The sequence below is a fragment of the Mus caroli genome, chromosome 12 (assembly GCF_900094665.2).
Source record: "Mus caroli chromosome 12, CAROLI_EIJ_v1.1, whole genome shotgun sequence".
NCBI classification, from domain to species: domain Eukaryota; kingdom Metazoa; phylum Chordata; class Mammalia; order Rodentia; family Muridae; genus Mus; species Mus caroli.
In genome coordinates, this window is record NC_034581.1 from 105,550,385 (window position 1) to 105,568,202 (window position 17,818).

At 44.8% G+C, this 17,818-nt stretch overlaps 1 protein-coding gene across 3 annotated transcripts in view; it reads left to right on the plus strand.

The window, feature by feature from the left end:
* Positions 1–17,818, plus strand: part of Rcor1 (REST corepressor 1) — a 97,992-nt gene that overhangs the window by 56,568 nt on the left and 23,606 nt on the right. Inside the window, exons 6-13 of one of the 3 annotated variants that reach the window (XR_002379353.2) lie at positions 1,553–1,671; positions 3,257–3,335; positions 5,457–5,651; positions 10,334–10,411; positions 10,622–10,679; positions 11,847–12,076; positions 14,135–14,231; positions 14,825–17,648. Coding sequence is in view for 1 of the 3 variants with exons in the window: in XM_021179326.2 (XP_021034985.1) it covers positions 1,553–1,671; positions 3,257–3,335; positions 5,457–5,651; positions 10,334–10,411; positions 10,622–10,679; positions 11,847–12,076; positions 14,135–14,176 (801 nt within the window). In the remaining 2 variants the exon portion in view is untranslated. Of the gene's footprint in view, positions 1–1,552; positions 1,672–3,256; positions 3,336–5,456; positions 5,652–10,333; positions 10,412–10,621; positions 10,680–11,846; positions 12,077–14,134; positions 17,649–17,818 lie in introns of those variants that run through there. The other 2 variants (XR_002379354.2, XM_021179326.2) reach the window with 2 other exon arrangements.

Below are 17,818 nucleotides of genomic sequence, written 5' to 3' on the forward strand. Positions count from 1 at the left end.
TTGTTGTTGTTGTTTTTTTTTTTTTTTTTTTTTTAACAGGGGGGTTTCTCTGTATAGCCCTGGCTGTCCCGGAACTCACTTTGTAGACCAGGCTGGCCTTGAACTCAGAAATTCGCCTGCCTCTGCCTCCCAAGTTCCAGGACAGCCAGGGCTACACAGAGAAACCCTGTCTCGAAAAAAAACCAAACCAAACCAAAATAAAACAAAACAAAACCCTGCTCTGTAGCTCAGCAATTGTAGTACAGAGTGAAGCTGCTGTACATTCTCAATGTATAAGCTATACCTCCACAAAAGACCCCACCCCCACCCCACCCTATAGCTGTTCTCAAAGTTAGGTCAGCAGGCAGGAGCTCTGATGATGGCTTTTGAAGGAATATCACAGCCCTGGGCTGTAAGTTTGCTTTTTTGGCTGAATGATTCTTGGTATTTTGAGACAGGGTTTCTCTGTGTAGCCCTGACTGGCCTACAACTCACTGTGTAGGCCAGGCTGGCCTCAAACTCAGAAATCCACCTGCCTCTGCCTCCGGAGTGCTAGATTTAAAGGTGTGTGCCACCATGCTTGGCTATATTTTTTACTCTCTAGGAAGCTATTGATAAACTCCACATTAAAGTTCCCTGGTGCTTGTATTAAATGTTAAAATGAATTTGTAAAGATTAAAACGTAGGGACTGGAGAAATGGCTCTGTGGTAAGAGAGTTGTTTTAACTCTGGCAGTGAAAACTGAATTCAAATCCTAGAACCCACATTAATGGTTCAGGCATTTCGTACACATAATTGCAGTTCCAGTGGTAGGGATGGACTTGCTGGGCCTGCCAGCTTTCAGGCTAGCAAACAAACAAACAAAAACACAAGAGGTGAGGGCAGAGGCAGATGGATCTCTGTGTTCAAGGCCACCCTGATCTACAGTTTGAGTTTTAATTTTTAAAAAATTAAAAAGAAAATTTATTACTTTTTAAAAATGCATAAAAAGTTCATCATTTTTGTAGTTAAAACTCATGAATTTTTCAATTTTGGTGGTTGATAAAGTGCATAAGATATTCAATATTTGTGAAAGTATAAAATGCAGTGTGACAGTATAAAATGCAGCTTTGATTCTGAATGGCCTCTGTAACGCATAGAAGTTCACTGAGTTCTATGGGCTTTGAGTCTGGTTAATTTTGGTGTGTGAATATTTGGGGGGGGCAACTTTTTTATAATAAAGTTAAAGATAATTTTTTAAAAAGAAAAGTGCGGGGCTGGAGAGATGGCTCATCGGCTAAGAGCACTGACTGCTGAGTTCAAATCCCAGCAACCACATGGTGGCTCACAACCATTTATAATGAGATCTGACGCCCTCTTCTGGTGTGTCTGAAGTCAGCTACAGTGCACTTATATATCAATCAATCAATCAATCAATCTTTAAAAAGAAAAGAAAAGAAAAATGCGTTTTGTTAGGCATTCCTTTTCTGTACATTTTAAAATCCAAAGGCCGATTCTTATGAAATGTATCCTAAGCACATTTGATTGGTAAACTCCAGCTTCATATTTTCACCAATTTGATTTCTGCACTTAGCTTCCTGATAAATCCATAGCAAGTTTGGTGAAGTTTTACTACTCTTGGAAGAAAACTAGAACTAAAACGAGTGTGATGGATCGCCATGCTCGGAAACAAAAGCGGGAGCGGGAAGAAAGGTGAGGCACGTACCTGCGGATGTCTTGACTGTGCGCACTCATGTGTGTGTGTGTGTGTGTGTGTTTAAGAAAGAAGGAAAGAAAGAAAGAGAGAGAGAAAGAAAGTAGATTTTGTGTGAGCCACTTACCGTGTTTAAACAGCTCAAGGAAGAGAGGTCAGGCAGGCAGGGTGGCAGGACCGAGAGCAAGCTGCTGCTCACCGTACCTCCTGCTAGTTATTTGTCCCATGACCCTCCGTGGAATGGTCTTGCTTCACCCCTCAGCTAACCTGATCTAGAAAATTCCTCATAAGCATGTCTGGAAGCTTCTCTCCTGGGTGGTTCTAGATGCGGTCGAGTTGAAAATGAGTGCTGAGCGTCGCTGACCATCTTGTGTCGGGTGAGGATAGAGATCAGTTCATAGTCTCTTAGAAGGGATTGCTTTGTTGTCGCTATGAGTTTTGCACATTCCCCCCCACCCCCTGAGCCTGCCTCCCAGCCTGGATATTCATTTTAAGGATAACTCATTAAACTTCAAGAAGAAAGGGTGTGGCTCCCTCTTGCTTCCTCAGCTTACATATGGCAGAGATCTGTGGAAATGGTGATCATATCCCCACACTCTGGGAGGTCTAGGGTCAGTTCTGAAGGTTCTGCTTGATACCCCTGGGCAGGTTTGTTCAGAAGGAGTGAGATGGTTGGCTTTCAGAAGGCAGTGCTCAAACCTGAAGGCTTTTGTGTTAGAGTGGCAGGAGTGTGTGACCTTTAAGAACTTAGGCTTTCCAGGTTTTCTGTAATACATTCCAAGGGCTCTCAAAGTAGCTCTGGCTGTCCTGGAACTCACTCTGTAGAGCAGGCAGGCCTCAAACTCACAGACATCCATCTGCCTATACCTCTTGTGTCTCTAGTGCTGGGATTAAGGGCATGTGCCTGGCTTAGTACTTTTTTGATCAAAGCTTTTATTTTCTTTATATCTTAGGCCTAGTTTGATTATACATTGAATTTGTTGCCGTGTGCAGATATGTTCTGCTAAATAACAGTCAACATTTGATAAAATAGGCTGGGGTTTGTTATCCTTGGAATACCCTTATACTCCCGGGTACTCCTCTTTGCATTACTGCACTAGTCCTGAGAGCTGCTATGTCCCCTGCTCAGTGTGCCCTTCACCCAGTTAGGTTACAGACTTACAGCACTACAGGGCATGACAGGAGCACTAAGTGGCCATTGGCCTCCCATACGACGTTCTATATGGTTAGTGGCTAGGACTCTGGGCAAAATTTCTCTATATCCAGAACAGCGGCTCTCAACCTATATCAAACCTCTATTTATATTAGCATTTATAACAGTTATCCAAGTTACACTTATGAAGTAGCAGTGAAAATAGTTTTATGGGTTAGGGTCACCACAACATGACGAACTTTATTAAGGGATTGTAGCATTAGAGTTGAGAACCACTGGACCAAAAGAACTGCAAAGTTGGAATTCTATATAAAAATGTTTGTCCTAGCAGTCTGGTGCTGTATAGAGCAATTTTAGAATTTATTTATTAAGTTTTTATGTGAAATAGAGTTAATACAGAATAACCTTTCGGCCCCATTCTTGCCTTCCAGTGAGGATGAACTGGAAGAAACAAACGGCAGTAATCCCGTTGACATTGAGATTGATGCAAACAAGGAAAGCAAAAAGGAGGTAGGTTTCTCCCTACCCTTCCTGGGCAGTGAGTGCCAGCACTGGCTCTCCCCATACCTCCTGCCTCCTGTACATTAGTATATGAAGTCGCGACTCCAAACGTTCAGATGGAACATTGTAAACAACACCAGCTTTATGGGCTGGAGAGATGGCTCAGTGGTTAAGAGCACGGACTGCTCTTCCAGAGGTCCTGAGTTCAATTCCCAGAAACCACATGGTGGCTCACAACCAACACCAGCTTTGCTTTATAGGATTTGGAATGGTATTTCTCTGTATCACATGGAATGGAACCCTAAGGTTCTGCTATCGTCTGTAAGAGAACGGTGGTAACAAGACAGGGCTGGGGAGTGAATGGAGTGAGCCGGGGAGCTGCCAGCGGACCTTGGGCAGCTTTTGGGCGTGGTTACTTGGAACACAGAAGCATCTCCGCTCTCTGTCCTGTAATGGCAGGAGTGGTTATGTGAGGCTTGGAAAACTAAAAGGCCAATGGTAAAATTATAGCAATGCATGGTTTTTATAATAAAATAGGCAAGAGGAGTTAAAGTGATTTACAGCATCATCACCCATAATCACCGTCACAGTTTGGTAGCTTTTAAGACACCTTCTTCTAAAACATATATGCCCATATGTATATATAATTCAGAATTTTTATTTTTAAAAGTTGTAAAGTGATATCTTAATTTGTATAGTGTTTGAAATGTATTTTAAATATACTTATATACATAGCCCATGTATTACTTCACTATATGAGTATTTCAGAATTGAGTTAACTGATCTTAAACAGCTTTATAGCTTACTTATTAAGTCCTCTCTGTGTGAACAGCAAGGAGCTAATGGTCACATATCTAAGTCTTTTTACAAATTGTCTTATTAAAAGGATTTCTAAAAGTTGAATTGTTGCCTTAAGGTTTCCCATGTGCATACTTAAGCCTCCAATAACCCAGATCGGCCCCAGTCTCACTGTGTAACTGAGGCTGGCCTTGAACTCCTGATCCTCCTGCCTCTGCCTCCCAAATGCTCGGGTTACAGATACATCACCACCATGCTCAACTTAAAATCCTAAGTTTAAATGATTACCTAATAATAGGACAGAATCCTTTTGTTGCCAAGCTTTTATATTTGATATTAGAGAAAGTACTGTTAAAAATTAACCCATTCCGGGGTTATTTTATATATATATATATATATATATATATATATATATATATATATATATATGTATGTATATGTATATATATATATATTACTGATATTAGTTATTATATATAATATCTTATATATAAGATATAATATTTTATATATAATAAGTAAGCCGGCAGTGGTGGCACATGCCTTAAATCCCAGCACTTGGGAGGCAGAGGCAGGTGGATTTCTGAGTTCGAGGCCAGCCTGGTCTACAGAGTGAGTTCCAGGACAGCCAGGGCTACACAGAGAAACCCTGTCTTGAAAAGCCAAAAAAGAAGATGAAGAAAAAATTAGCCCAATGATTTAAGAATGATAGCACATTTTTACAGCAAATTATGTCACTCTAAAAACTAAATGTTGTCCAAGAAGAAATGATGTATGAAATGCCAGTTTCTTTCTTTTGTTTTTAATAATTTATTTTTATTTTATGTGCTTTGGTGTCTTTTCATGCATGTATGTTTGTGTGCTGGTTCAGATCCTCTGACAATGAGTTTCAGGTGGTTGTGAGCTGCCATGTGAGTGCTGGGAACTGAACCTGGGTCCTCTGGAAGAGCAGCCAGTGCTCTTAATCTCTGAACCCTCTCTCCAGTTCCCAAGTTTATATTTCCTAGTGGAAAACTTTTCAGACCACCTCTCCTCTTATACACAAGTAGGTGGCCACAAGGTTCAAGAGGGAATACAGGCTGTTGTTTCTCGCCTGTTGTTCCTTTGTACTTTTCATCAGAGGCCAGAGGAGGTAGAAAACAATGTTTCTATTGAAGAACAAAGGAACGTTTTCTTTGTTCCATGCCACAATTTATCTTTAAGTAGTTGGTGCTTAGATAAGCATGGTGATTGTTTTAGATTGTTTGGGGCTATGTTAATGACACATGCTTACTACTGTCCTTTTGACATTTTGTTTTTTAATTTTATTTACCAAATATGTATATCATGCAGGTGCCCCCTACTGAGACAGTTCCTCAGGTCAAAAAAGAAAAGCACAGCACACAAGCTAAAAATAGAGCAAAAAGGAAACCTCCGAAAGGCATGTTTCTTTCTCAAGAAGATGTGGAGGCTGTGTCTGCTAATGCTACTGCTGCGACCACGGTGCTGAGACAGCTGGACATGGAGCTGGTCTCCATCAAACGACAGGTACTTCAAGCCCAATGTGAGAATCAGCTTGCACACTAGCGTGTCCTTACAGATGTGTGGAAGGGGAACATGCTGTGGTGTATGGAAGTCAGAAGACAGCGTCTGGAGTGGATTCTTTGCTTCTGGCTTTTCATGGAGTCCAGGGATTGAACTCTGATTGCCAGTGATGCACAGCCTCTCACTGGCAATTGAATATTGCCGCCCCCCCCACCTCTAAAAATTACATTTAGATGTGCGTGTATGTGTGTGCACACCTGTGTGTGCATTGCCTTTAGTGCCCCCCCCCCTCTCCCCTTCAATCTCTGAAGCTCCATCGTGCCTCTCACGCCCGAGTCGCCTCCCAGGAGGGGGCTGCTATTATTCAAGTGCAGAATCTGGTCTGAGGCTTGTAATGTAGTCAGTGGTAGGACGCTTGTTCAGTTTGTAGGAAGCCTCCAGTTTCTGTTCCACCACTGTTAAAAGAACCCTCACAGATAGACTCATTCAGTCTGCTTTTATTATATCACCATAAGATAATGTTTATTTTTATGGTTTTATAAGATGTGCCTATGTTTTATAAAGCTGATACTTTTGTGGCCATTATACAAACTATTACCATGAATGTTATGAATCTGGTGAATTTTGCATGCATCTCTGTAGAGCATGACTCCATCAGACCCCATAGAGAAGCACAGGTTCACCCTAGGTTCAGGGTTCTCCAGAGTGTCCTTTCAGTTTACCTATACTTTGTACCGTACCAGCACTTCCCACCTACGGTCTACTTTGGACTGACTGTGAGTTACAGGCGCAACCTCCCTACCCTCTACTCACAGGGACCACTTCACCCTCCTACTTGTGACAACAGAACTAGCCCCAGGCATTGCTGAGCCTCCTCGGGGGTCACATGGTTGTGTCCAGTGGTAATGGTGGCTGTACTTGTTGCTAACAGTTGTCTTTAAACTGTGGCCTCTCTCTGGTATGTTGTGTGAGGCTCCTTGGGCCTCAGTGACACTGCTTATCTGCCACTTATTCGTCAGCCCTGGGGCTATCCTTGCTTTGAGGATGTCTACTGGACTGTGTGTTTAGGGTGAGAATGTGTTTATTTAACACTGCCTCACACCATACAGCTCAGGCTGCCCACAAACTCACAGTGCTCCTCCTGCCTCTACCTCTATACCTCCTTATGGAGTCTTCTTTTCTCCTGTCATACATTGTCTCCTGCCCATCTCCTGATAATTTACCACTTTGTCCTCCCCACTCCTGTGAACAGGTACTTTATGAAACTTGGTAAAGAAGCACAGTTTCTCATCTTTCCCCTTAGGTTGGAAGGTTTTGAGTGCTGATAAGGCTCTTCCAGGGGCGTAGACATGCAGGCAAAGCACCTAGACACATAATAAAATAAATACATCTTTTTTTAAAGAACCTTTCCCAGGAGATGAACCCGTGTTGAATATCATCTTAACACGGTTGTTCCAGCTTTTGTATGTTGATCTTGAGCCTACGAAGAAGTATGTTTCTCAGTGTGGTATTGGATGTAGGTGTCTGAGTGTGGGCATCTTTCACCAACTGTTTGCTGAAAAGACTGTCAAGCCTTTCCTGCGGTGCATCTGCATTGAGACCTTGTTTAAAATAGGCAGGTCGGTTTTATGTTCTCTGTTCCGTTGTCTGCCCGTCACCAGTGCACAGTGCCCCAGTGTGTGGTGTGCAGCAAGGAAGCCTCCTGGCTCTCAGTGTCCTCAGCCCGTTGCATTTCCTTAACAATTTGTGCATCACTTTTTCAATTTCCAGTAAAAACAATTTTACTAAAATTTTGATTAAGATTTTGTTACAGCTATTAAATTAATACCTTTTGTTTTATTTTATTTTAAGACTGTTTCTCTGTATATCCCTGGTTGTCCTGGAACTTGCTCTGTAGACTAGACAGCCTCAAACTCAGAGATCTGCCAGTTTGTTAAAGGCATGTACCACCACCAGCTTTCAAATTACAATTTATTTTTATTTTTTTTAGTATTAACGTATGAGTACACTGTTACTTTCTTCAGACACACCAGAAGAGGGCATCAGATATCATTACAGATGGTTGTGAGCCACCATGTGGTTGCTGGGAACTGAACTCAGGACCTCCGGAATAGCAGTCGGTATTCTTAACTGCTGAGCTTTCTCTCTCTCCAGTCCCTCCCATTACTCTCTTTATAGAGTTCTCTGATGAGTGGAGATGCTACACTCCTCCACCCATACAGATCTTTAATTGCATTGTGTCATTTGTGATGTGTAAGAATGTGTGCACCCTTCAGTGGAATTATCTAAGATATTTGTGTACATATGGGGTCTTGGGGAGAATGTGTCCGTGGTGGCAGTTGTACCTGAGAGCTCACACACACCACTGGTTCTGTAGCGTTATTGTTGCGTTATCATGGTCAGCCTCACAGTCTAGAACGCACCTTCCATCAGTCTGTGATCTTCTTCCCTTCCCTTGTCCTCCCTCCTTCGTTTCTCCTTCTCCCTCTTGGTTGATGAGACTGAGTGATGGGGAGCCAGCTGTCAGAGGTGGCCAGGCCAGGTGGTGGAACTGATGGCTCTGTCTTTCCCTTGGTTTAAGGAGGCAGCACTGAAAAGGAGCAAGCACCCTCCCAGAGTCTAGCCTGCCACCAGCACAGCTAGGCTCTGATCTTAGGGGAATCACTTAATCTTCCTAGAGACCTCTTTTCAAAGAGAAGATTAATCCTTGGGTCTGAGCTGTGCAGATCTGCCTGGGCTGCTGCAGGCTGCAGGCATTGCTGGTGCTGCTTATGGTGGGGGAGCCCACCTGTGGGGGGACACAGTGGTGAGGGGAGAAGAGGCCCTCCTGTTAATAAGTGTAGAAAGAGGAAACTGTCTTTGTCTTTTCTCAGCAGGGTCAAGGACAAGAGTGTTTTAAATTTGAAATAATTACTCAGATTGGCAGTTTTAAAGAGGGAGGAAGGAGGGCTTAGAGCCTGACATGGTAGTGAGGAGACAGACAGATGCTTAGACGCACGTGGAGAGTCAAAACGGCAGCCAGTCAGTGGTACAGTGACGTCAGGAACCCAAGTTTGGGAGTATGTCAAGGAAAGACTCATTTCAGAGTAACAGAAAACAGGATTAACCAGTTGAAGAAGTCCCAAAGTTGCTATGTTGAAAGCTGCAGAAGCCATTTAGAACTCTTTGAATCAGTGTAGGGCTATAAGGAAGGGAGATGGAAGTGGAGCCAGCTGCCTGTTTCTGTGAGCAGGGGAAGCACAGGCTTCTCCTACCAGAAGCCCGAATGCTGCCTGTCCTCGGCTCCTGCTGCCTGCCTGTCCTCGGCTCCTGCTGCCTGTCCTCGGCTCCTGCTGCCTGTCCTCGGCTCCGGCTTTCAGGACTGAGGGCTGGGGCTGGAAGTGTCCACTTCCTCAGTGGATGCACTTGTGACAGGAGGTCCTACGTAGAGAAGGAGTGTCTCACGGGACAGATGCAGTATGGCATGTTTACCTTGGGGGCTCACGGGGACAGGAGGGCAGCCACATGGGTTAGGTTGCTTTTTCTTTAAATGCCACACACAGCTGTATCCTGATTTTTATTCAATTTCCTTTCAGGTTGATAAATATGTTGACCACTAAACCTGTCTATTCTAACTCTAAATGTTGGATTCTAGCTCTCCACCTCTCACTGCTGGTTTTTCTGAAGACAAGATGTGCTCTGTAGCCCAGGCTGGCCTCCAACTCCAACTCTTAGTCCACACTTGTGAGTCAGAGGCAGAGCCAGCCTAGGCTACAAAGTGAGAACTTACCTCAAATACCTCAAAGAGCAGAGCAGGCCATCCCAAAGCACTTGACAAATGGAATTTTAAAAAAATGATGTGGGAGCCAGAAGTCGATGTACATGCCTTTACTCCCAGCATTCAGGAGCAGAGGAAGGCCCAGCTCTATTAGTGAGAGACCACCGTCACCTACATAGCGAGATTAAGGTCTGCCATGGCTATATAGTAAGATCCTGTCTTGAGAAAACAGACAGGCAAAAGGAAAAAAAGAAAAGTATATGTTGGTATAAAAGGCTGTTTAAGAAGCCAGGTGGGGCCGGGCGGTGGTGGCACACCAGGCTGGCCTCCAACTCAGTCTTGCTTTTAATGTTACTTCACTAGTAAGATTTCTTCTTAGCCCTGCGATGATGGTGCAGACCATTAATCCCAGCACTTGTGAGGCAGAGGCAGGTAGATCTCCGTGAGTTCAAGAGTTCAAGGCCAGTCTGGTCTACAAAGTGAATTCAAGACCACCAAGAGTACACAGAGAATCCCTGACTCTTAAAAAAAAAAAAAAAAAAAAAAAAAAAAAAACAGAAAAGACCTTTTTCTTTTGGTTATATTTAAAAGTGTTAAAGTCAGCCTTCCACCTAATCACACACTGAAAGTGTCCTCCCCTGAGAGCTGCAGGACAAGGACATAGTTGTTTGTTTCTTGGGCATCCATGGAAAATGAAAGAACGTGGCTGAATTTCTGACCTTCTCTCTGTGTTTTATGATTGGGCATAAATAGAAAAGCTAGGTATGCTAAGTCAAGCAAAAAAATAGGAAAAAAATCACTTATGAGAAAAGGAAGGCATTACAGTTGGTCAGTTAGGCTGGGGGGAATTCTGCCATCGTGGTTTTCCATTTTCCCGTCGGTCTTCCTAGCTGTCATGTATTTAAAACAAAGCTCTCTTCTCTCTTAGATTCAGAGCATCAAGCAGACGAACAGTGCTCTTAAAGAGAAGCTTGATGGAGGGATAGAGCCTTACCGACTCCCAGAGGTAGGGTGACATTCTTCTTAGAGTCAGGTCCAGTTAATGTGCTTGAAATGTTGCTATCTGTGTCCTACATAGCTTTAATATGTTGTGTTTTGGAAAGATATAGATATAATTTAAGAAACTAAGTTTATATCAAAATCCTGACATGTAAAAAGTTCACTAAGCTGCCATAAAGATGCATATAATAAGTTGACAATCCATTTGGATATCTAGGTTATTCAAAAATGCAACGCTCGCTGGACCACGGAAGAGCAGCTTCTCGCCGTACAAGGTACGCACACGGGAACTAACTGTGATGCAAGGAAGGGAACTGCGATGTTCCTCTCCGGTGTCCCAGTCCGGCTTCTCCCGGGCATGTGTACTCGGATGCCTGTGTTGTCGCTGAGGAGTGAGCCCAGAGCCATGCCAGGCAGGTGCTGTGCCGCTGTGAAACCCTTCAGTCTGGGCTCCTAGTTTTTGAAACAGTCTCATCTTTGGCTCTGGCTGGCTGTGAACTCAGAATCCTTCTGCTTCAAACTCCCAAGGGCTGGAGCCCCAGGCCCTTCCTGTGTTTTAAATTAGCGTGAAGGCTGTGAGTGTGTTGTAAGTCAGAGTGGCTGCTCCTTGCTCCTTGCACTCTGAGTAGGTGAGCATTAGCATTCGAAGACATTAGAAAGCATTAGAAATGGAAATGCTTTCAAGGCAAAGCAGAACACGCCCACAGCAGCTTGGGTGGTACGACCTGAGAGGTTCCTCTGCCAGATACCTCTAAGGATGGCTGCCATGTTTTTCCACTGCTCTAATATTGTCTGTGCTTAACCCGGTTGTGAGCAAGAGCTTCACCTACTCAGCCACCTCCCAGCCTGAGCTGTTCGTTTTCTTTTTTTTTTTTTTTAATTTTTAATATTTTTATTACATATTTTCCTCAATTACATTTCCAATGCTATCCCAAAAGTCCCCCATAGCGCCCCCCACTTCCCTACCCACCCATTCCCATTCTTTTGGCCCTGGCATTCCCCTATATTGGGGCATATAAAGTTTGCAAGTCCAATGGGCCTCTCTTTCCATTGATGGCCGACTAGGCCATCTTTCGATACATATGCAGCTAGAGACAAGAGCTCCGGGGTACTGGTTAGTTCATCATGTTGTTCCAACTATAGGGTTGCAGATCCCTTTAGCTCCTTGGGTACTTTCTCTAGCTTCTCATGTTCTCTGTTCGTTTTCAAATGGTGACAGCACTTGCTGCTCTTTGGTGGGACCCAAGTTTAGCTCCAAAGGACCCACATGTAATCCCAGTTCCAAAAGATTTGACTCCTCCTTCTAGCCTCTCTAGGCAGTCACATGTGGTACACAGACATACATGCAGGGAAAATGCGCACATAAAATAAAAGATAATTAAAAATTAAACTTTTTTTCTCTTATACTAAATTTTTTTTTAAATATTTTTTTCTGTTCTTAGCCATTAGGAAATATGGGCGAGATTTTCAGGCGATCTCAGATGTGATTGGGAACAAGTCGGTTGTTCAGGTGAAAAACTTTTTTGTAAATTATCGGCGCCGCTTCAACATAGATGAAGTTTTACAAGAATGGGAAGCAGAACACGGGAAAGACGAGACCAATGGGCCTGCTAACCAGAAACCCGTCAAGTCCCCAGACAGCTCCATCAAGATCCCAGAGGAGGAAGATGAGGTAAATGTGGAAGAGGTGGTCTCTTCCCTGCACCAAGCTCACATTCCCAGTCACTCATCAGTATCTGTGCTGACGTGGGTAGCTAATCACTGTGGGCTGCTCACTCCTTAACTACAGTCTAGCTTTATTCTACAATTGTAAACCATCAGAAACTGCTGATGAGTGGCCCACTCAGGAGCCTCAGGGATTGCCATTATCCGGGGCTGCGTACCTTCTTTCTAGGTGAGGCTGAGGTTTAGGCTCTCTTGAGGAATGGCCAACAGCTACGTCCAGCTTATATTACTGTCCAGGGATGGCTAGCTTTAGCTGGTGAAGACAGTTCTAGGTCCTGTGGCTGCTGGGACTTATGTGACAGTGTCTGGCATTGCGATTTTGGAGATGATGACACACTTTTCATCAGGGCTGTCAGGGTGGCTCAGGCTAGAGGCCTGTCCTTCCACTTCCCGTATCAGGACTGCTTACCTCCCACCTCTCCCCACCCCACTCCTGTATCAGGACTGCTTACCTCTGAGAATCAGGCTCGTGAGTACTTTTTTTTTCTTTTAAAGATTTATTTATTTATTTTATGTATATGAATACACTGCAGCTGTCCTCAGACACACCAGAAGGCGGCATCGGACCCCATCACAGATGGTTGTGAGCCACCATGTGGTTGCTGGGAGTGGCCCTCGCATGTCCTTCTCAGTGAGGTTGCGCTCCTATGTAACCGACTCACATCCCCAGTAGCATGTTAGAGCTTCTTTGTGGTGTTGGATCTTTCCTGTGTCTGTTTACTTCAGCATCTCTCTAAAAATACAACAGCAGGGCAGAGCACAGGGCATCACTGACATGTCCTTTTCCCTTCTTCCCACTGTACTCTCCTCTACCTGTAAGCTTTGGGAATCAAAGTTAGTGGGTCACCAGAGTTAGTGGAGTGAACTCCTTTGTCCCCTGAGCCCTCTCACTGGCCCCCGTCTGTGCTCCTCACGTCGCAGCCCTTCTTCCAGCCTCTGTTTCTGCTCTAAGCTTAGTTTGCAGAAGGAGACTTGGCTCATAATGATTTCTGCTCACCAAGAGCCTGGGGGCTTAGCTGGTAGGACGCTGCTTAATTGTCTGGCCAGTGCTCAGAACATGGAGACTTGGTTTCACTGGCTTGTTTATCCTGTTTCTAGCAACTGGGGATATCTGTCCTCACAGGATGGAGGACATCAAAATTTTCCCAAGTGCTACTAATAAAAAGACCTGTCGGGGGCTGGTGAGATGGCTCAGCAGTTAAGACTGCTCTTCCAGAGGTCCTGAGTTCAATTCCCAGCAACCACATGGTGGCTCACAACCATCTGTAATGGGATCTGATGCCCTCTTCTGGTGTGTCTGATGACAGCTATAATGTACTCACATACATAAAATAAATAAATCTTTAAAAAAATAAAATAAAAAATAAAAAGACCTGTCGGTTTTACAGTGTTTTTCCAGCTAAGAAATTGCAGCCCAAGACGTCTGCGGTCTACTACAGAGGGGGATGGAGCAACTGGGTTAGAGATCTCCACCAAAATCAGAAGGACTGACTGTGTTGCCAGAGAGGAGGGCCCGCTTTAGTTAGCAGCTCTTTACAGTGCCGTTTCACCACACTCACATTCTGGATTTTAGCCCAGTTGTGCCTCAGTAGTAAGACACCATGTCTCTTGGATAGTTAGTTTTGAAAAACAAAAGAAACAAGTGAAAAAAAAGTTTTTAATCCTTTAAGGAAGAGTGTGACATACTCCAGGATCCCAGGAGGAGCCAGTACCACCGAGTCCCTCTGAGCAGTGCCTGGGATTATTCCTGCAGGCAAACCTGAGCAGCCTGCTCTCCCGTGCTGTGATGACATGGCTCCTGAGCTGTTTTATCTAACCTTGCAGAGAGAGCATCATAATCTCACATCTTGGCCGATAGGGAAGCTGAGGCTTAGAAAGAGAAAACTGGTCCAACCTGAGCAGCCCCTCCCTGCCTGGGAGCATGAGTCCCGCTGTGCAGTTCTCCCCAGAGCACTGGGTGTCGGTCGTGGCTCTCACTGATTTCCTTCCTTTTTCCCTCCTTTAGGCTGCTTCTGTCCTCGACGTAAGATACGCATCTGCCTCATGAAAACTGTTGGTAGCTTTGAACACTTGGTATGGACGACATGTTATCCAGATATCAGGTATTACAAGACATCACCTAGCCATCTGCATCACATCTCTGTGGACAAGCAGCTATTACCAAAAAAGGCATACACTTCCAGTCCCGTGCTACATCTGCCTTAATTCTTTGCTCGTTCCTCCATGTTGGCACGACTTCCCAGAGAGCTCCGTTGCATCTCATTCTGCCTAAGGGCTGGGGGACCCACGGCCTGCACACCTCCCTCGAGTCTGGGACCTACCCTCCAGTTGGCTCCCCCCCGAGCCCCAACAATGGCAGCTCTCCCAGTCAACAGCTTCAGAACAGGTAGTCTTGAAAGGCCCAGCTCTGTTCCTGCATGGCCTGCAGTTTCTACTTTGTGCATAGTGTAATTCTCAGAAGGCCCAGTAGACCTTCTAGAAAATGTCTCCCCTTCTCTCCTGGGGCAGCCACCTAAGTAAATCATGCTTCTTTGGAAATCACAAGCCCATCAGCAGACCACATCGTCACCTTTATCATACCAAGCTTCCTGATACAACTCCTGTTTCCCTAAGAGAGGACAGAGTTATGGCTGTAGATCAGGTGGCTTCTCTCCCCTTTCTCTCCCCTAACTCTTTCCCTTTTCTCCTTTCCAAGTGGTAAAAGCTCATTTGCAGCAACTGTCCTTGGGCACTGTAGCCTCATGGGAACGTGGACCTCAATGCTTTCTGCCTTCAGCCTTCAGCATTGTAATCCCAGGATGAGGGTGCACCCATCTCTTCTTGATCCCCAGCTGCCACCATCATCCCCAGCTCCGAGAGATTTGGTTCATATCACTGTACCTGGTGCTTGTACATTTGGAATTGGTGCCTTCTCCTTCTGGCAACCATGTTATCAATCCCTTTTCTGTTTAAGTGTCTTACTTAAAGTTTATTGCTTGCCAAAGATGCCATCATTGAGGTGTAGCAGATGGGGAGGGTGTCTGCAGGTTTGAGTGCAGACTTTAAATGTCAGGTCAGCTCAGTAAAGGAGAAGAGAGAAGCTAGGGATGGTTTTCTAGACGCTGCACACCAGTAGCTCTCATCCTCTTGGCGTGCCTGGCCATTGTATGTCACTCCATGTGTCCTTTTGTATCATTTGTGTACTGGTGTGATCACACAAACACTATATCCTGTCTCTTAGCAGCAGATAAGACAGAGAAGTAATGGATGTGTTTGTTGCTTAGTGAGACCAAGATGAAAAGAAACAACCTAGAGTGGTGGTAATGCCATTTGTTTGGACTGGGAACAAGCAAAGGTTGCTAATAAATGTTCTGAGACTTCAGAATCACTTTTGCTCTCTTACCAGACTGTGGGCCTGAAGGGCCTGAGGAGCAGCCGGCTGGGCTGTGTCCTAGCATCCATGGCCACTTGAGACTGCACTAACCATGTGGAAATATCTTTTGTTGTTGTTTTAATATTTTTTCTGCTTTCAATACCAAAAAGAAAAAAAAAAAAAAAAAGAAAAAAAGTAGATGCTTTAAGGTATTTAAGGTATGAATGGAGTTCTTAAGAATTTAAAATATGCAATTAAAATTCGATGTTTTGACTCCTAAGCACCTTCCCCCCTCCCCCCTTTTTTTTAAGTTAGCTGATTTTCTCTTTAGAAAGAGGTTCAGCTGGGGATAGGATGTACATTCTTCTTGAAGTCTGGAGAAAGGTCATTCCAAGGTCAAGTGCAGAGGGACTTTGTCCATCCTGTCTCACACCAGCCCATTGATGAGGAAGAGTCATAGAGACGCGTCAGAAGCACAGCCCGTGGTCCCACCTAGGGACCCAGGGACCCAGGGACCCAGGGACCCAGGGACCCAGGGACCAGTAACAGAGTAACACTAGTAACTTCTCTTGTGCTTTTTATCATAAACCTGCTGTGTAGCTGAAGGGGAAGGCAAGCACGGGATGAAGTTAGCTTCTGCTCTGCGTGTGACTCACAGGGACAGGACACTGAGGCACAAGATAAAACCTTGCTCACCTAGTGTGTTTGCATGCCCTTCCCTCCAGTGAGCAGAGCAGTGCTGTGCTGCAGGGTGGCATCTGCCGGTGGCTCTGTGTCTGTCTTTGTGCCCAGGCTACTTTGCTTACGATGTGTCCCCTCAGCAGTGTTGAGACTTGGTGATCATCTCGGATGGTGTGGCAGGCAGAGCGGCTGTGCCAGGCCCCAGGCTCGTTCTTTCTCTTGGTTGTGAGCTTGGCGTGGTTTCTAGCCATGAAGAGTCCGGTGTCAGGCGGTATGGTTATGACCAGAGCAGCTGATCTTCCCTTTTCTCCAAGGAAGAGAGGCACGTGCCGTTTTCACTTGGCAGAGGGGCGAGAGTGGGCTCTGCCTGGCTGCTGCTGCTGGAATAGTCTCCATGTTTTAAACTTTTCATGACACAGTCCACAGTGATATAAGTCCAAGAAACTGCTTAGCTTTCAAAGCCGAGGGCTCTGGTCTGGACTGTGACTGTTACATGTCAAGAGTTAGGTGCATCAGCAGGTTAGGTTTGGAACATGACACCTGCTTCCGATGGAATGTCACTTAAGCTTTGGGTTCTTAAAAATTATCAATGTGAATGTCATAATTATATATTTTTGTGGGAAAATCTTCTAAATATAAGTTATTGTGCAAAATATAGTATCATGGACACAAACAATAGTCTAGGTTTAGTTTAGAGATCCCTAAAGATATAAACTGTATTGCATATGCATTAAAAGTTTGTTTTATTTAATTTTCTGTGAACATGTAAAGTGTTTAGGTAATTCTTTTCCCTTATCCACGTAAGCACCTGTTACTTGAATATTGTGTTGACCGGCCAGCGGCAGTGATCAATGCTGCGCTCTAGCTCTTTCCCCGAGGCCCGCGCCTCGTTGTGCTGGTCAGATGAGTGTTGGCACACAGTGGGTGCTGTGTCAGATGAGTGTTGGCACACAGTGGGTGCTGTGTCAGAAGTTCACAACAGAGGGTCACAGCACACCCACTGCCTCTTTGTTTATTTGTCAAAACAGCTTCCTAAGAAGGTTTCAGAGAGTTTTGTAAGACCTTCCCAATGGTGGTTACAAACCTTAATCAAAAACACAGAAGGTGGCAAAGCTTACTGTGGTGGGCTCATGAAGCAGGAGACCTGTTAGACAGTTTCCCAGCGCTGCCTCCGAGTGAGCTAAGTGACACTTTAATTCAGCTCCGCCCTCTTCATCTTTCTCACTATGAGATGTACTATTGGTATAATTGCACACCAAAAATAAGCCAAACAGTGCATTACACTAACTGGATCCCTGCTTTCATGGAAGCAAAGGAAAGACAGGTCTCACGTCTCTGTCCTGTTTGTACACCTAGTGACCCAGGATTCAAGTTTTTAGTATCAAGTAAACTTTGCCTCAGACTGACTGAAGGCAGCTGTAGGTCATCTGAGTCTAACGATCGTGTGCAATGCCCTCCCCGCCTCTCCCGGGTCTTTGCAGCTCCCCCCCCCCCCCCCCGTAGTAAAGCACAAGTGCAGGCGCGTCCGTCCGTCCGTCCCGGCTCAGAAGGAAGGTCAGTAGTCTATGCATGTTGTAAGATAATGAGTGTTTACAGTCGCCTTCTCTAAAGTGAGCGTTCATACTGGAGTGGATAGCATTCCATTATGTAGACTTC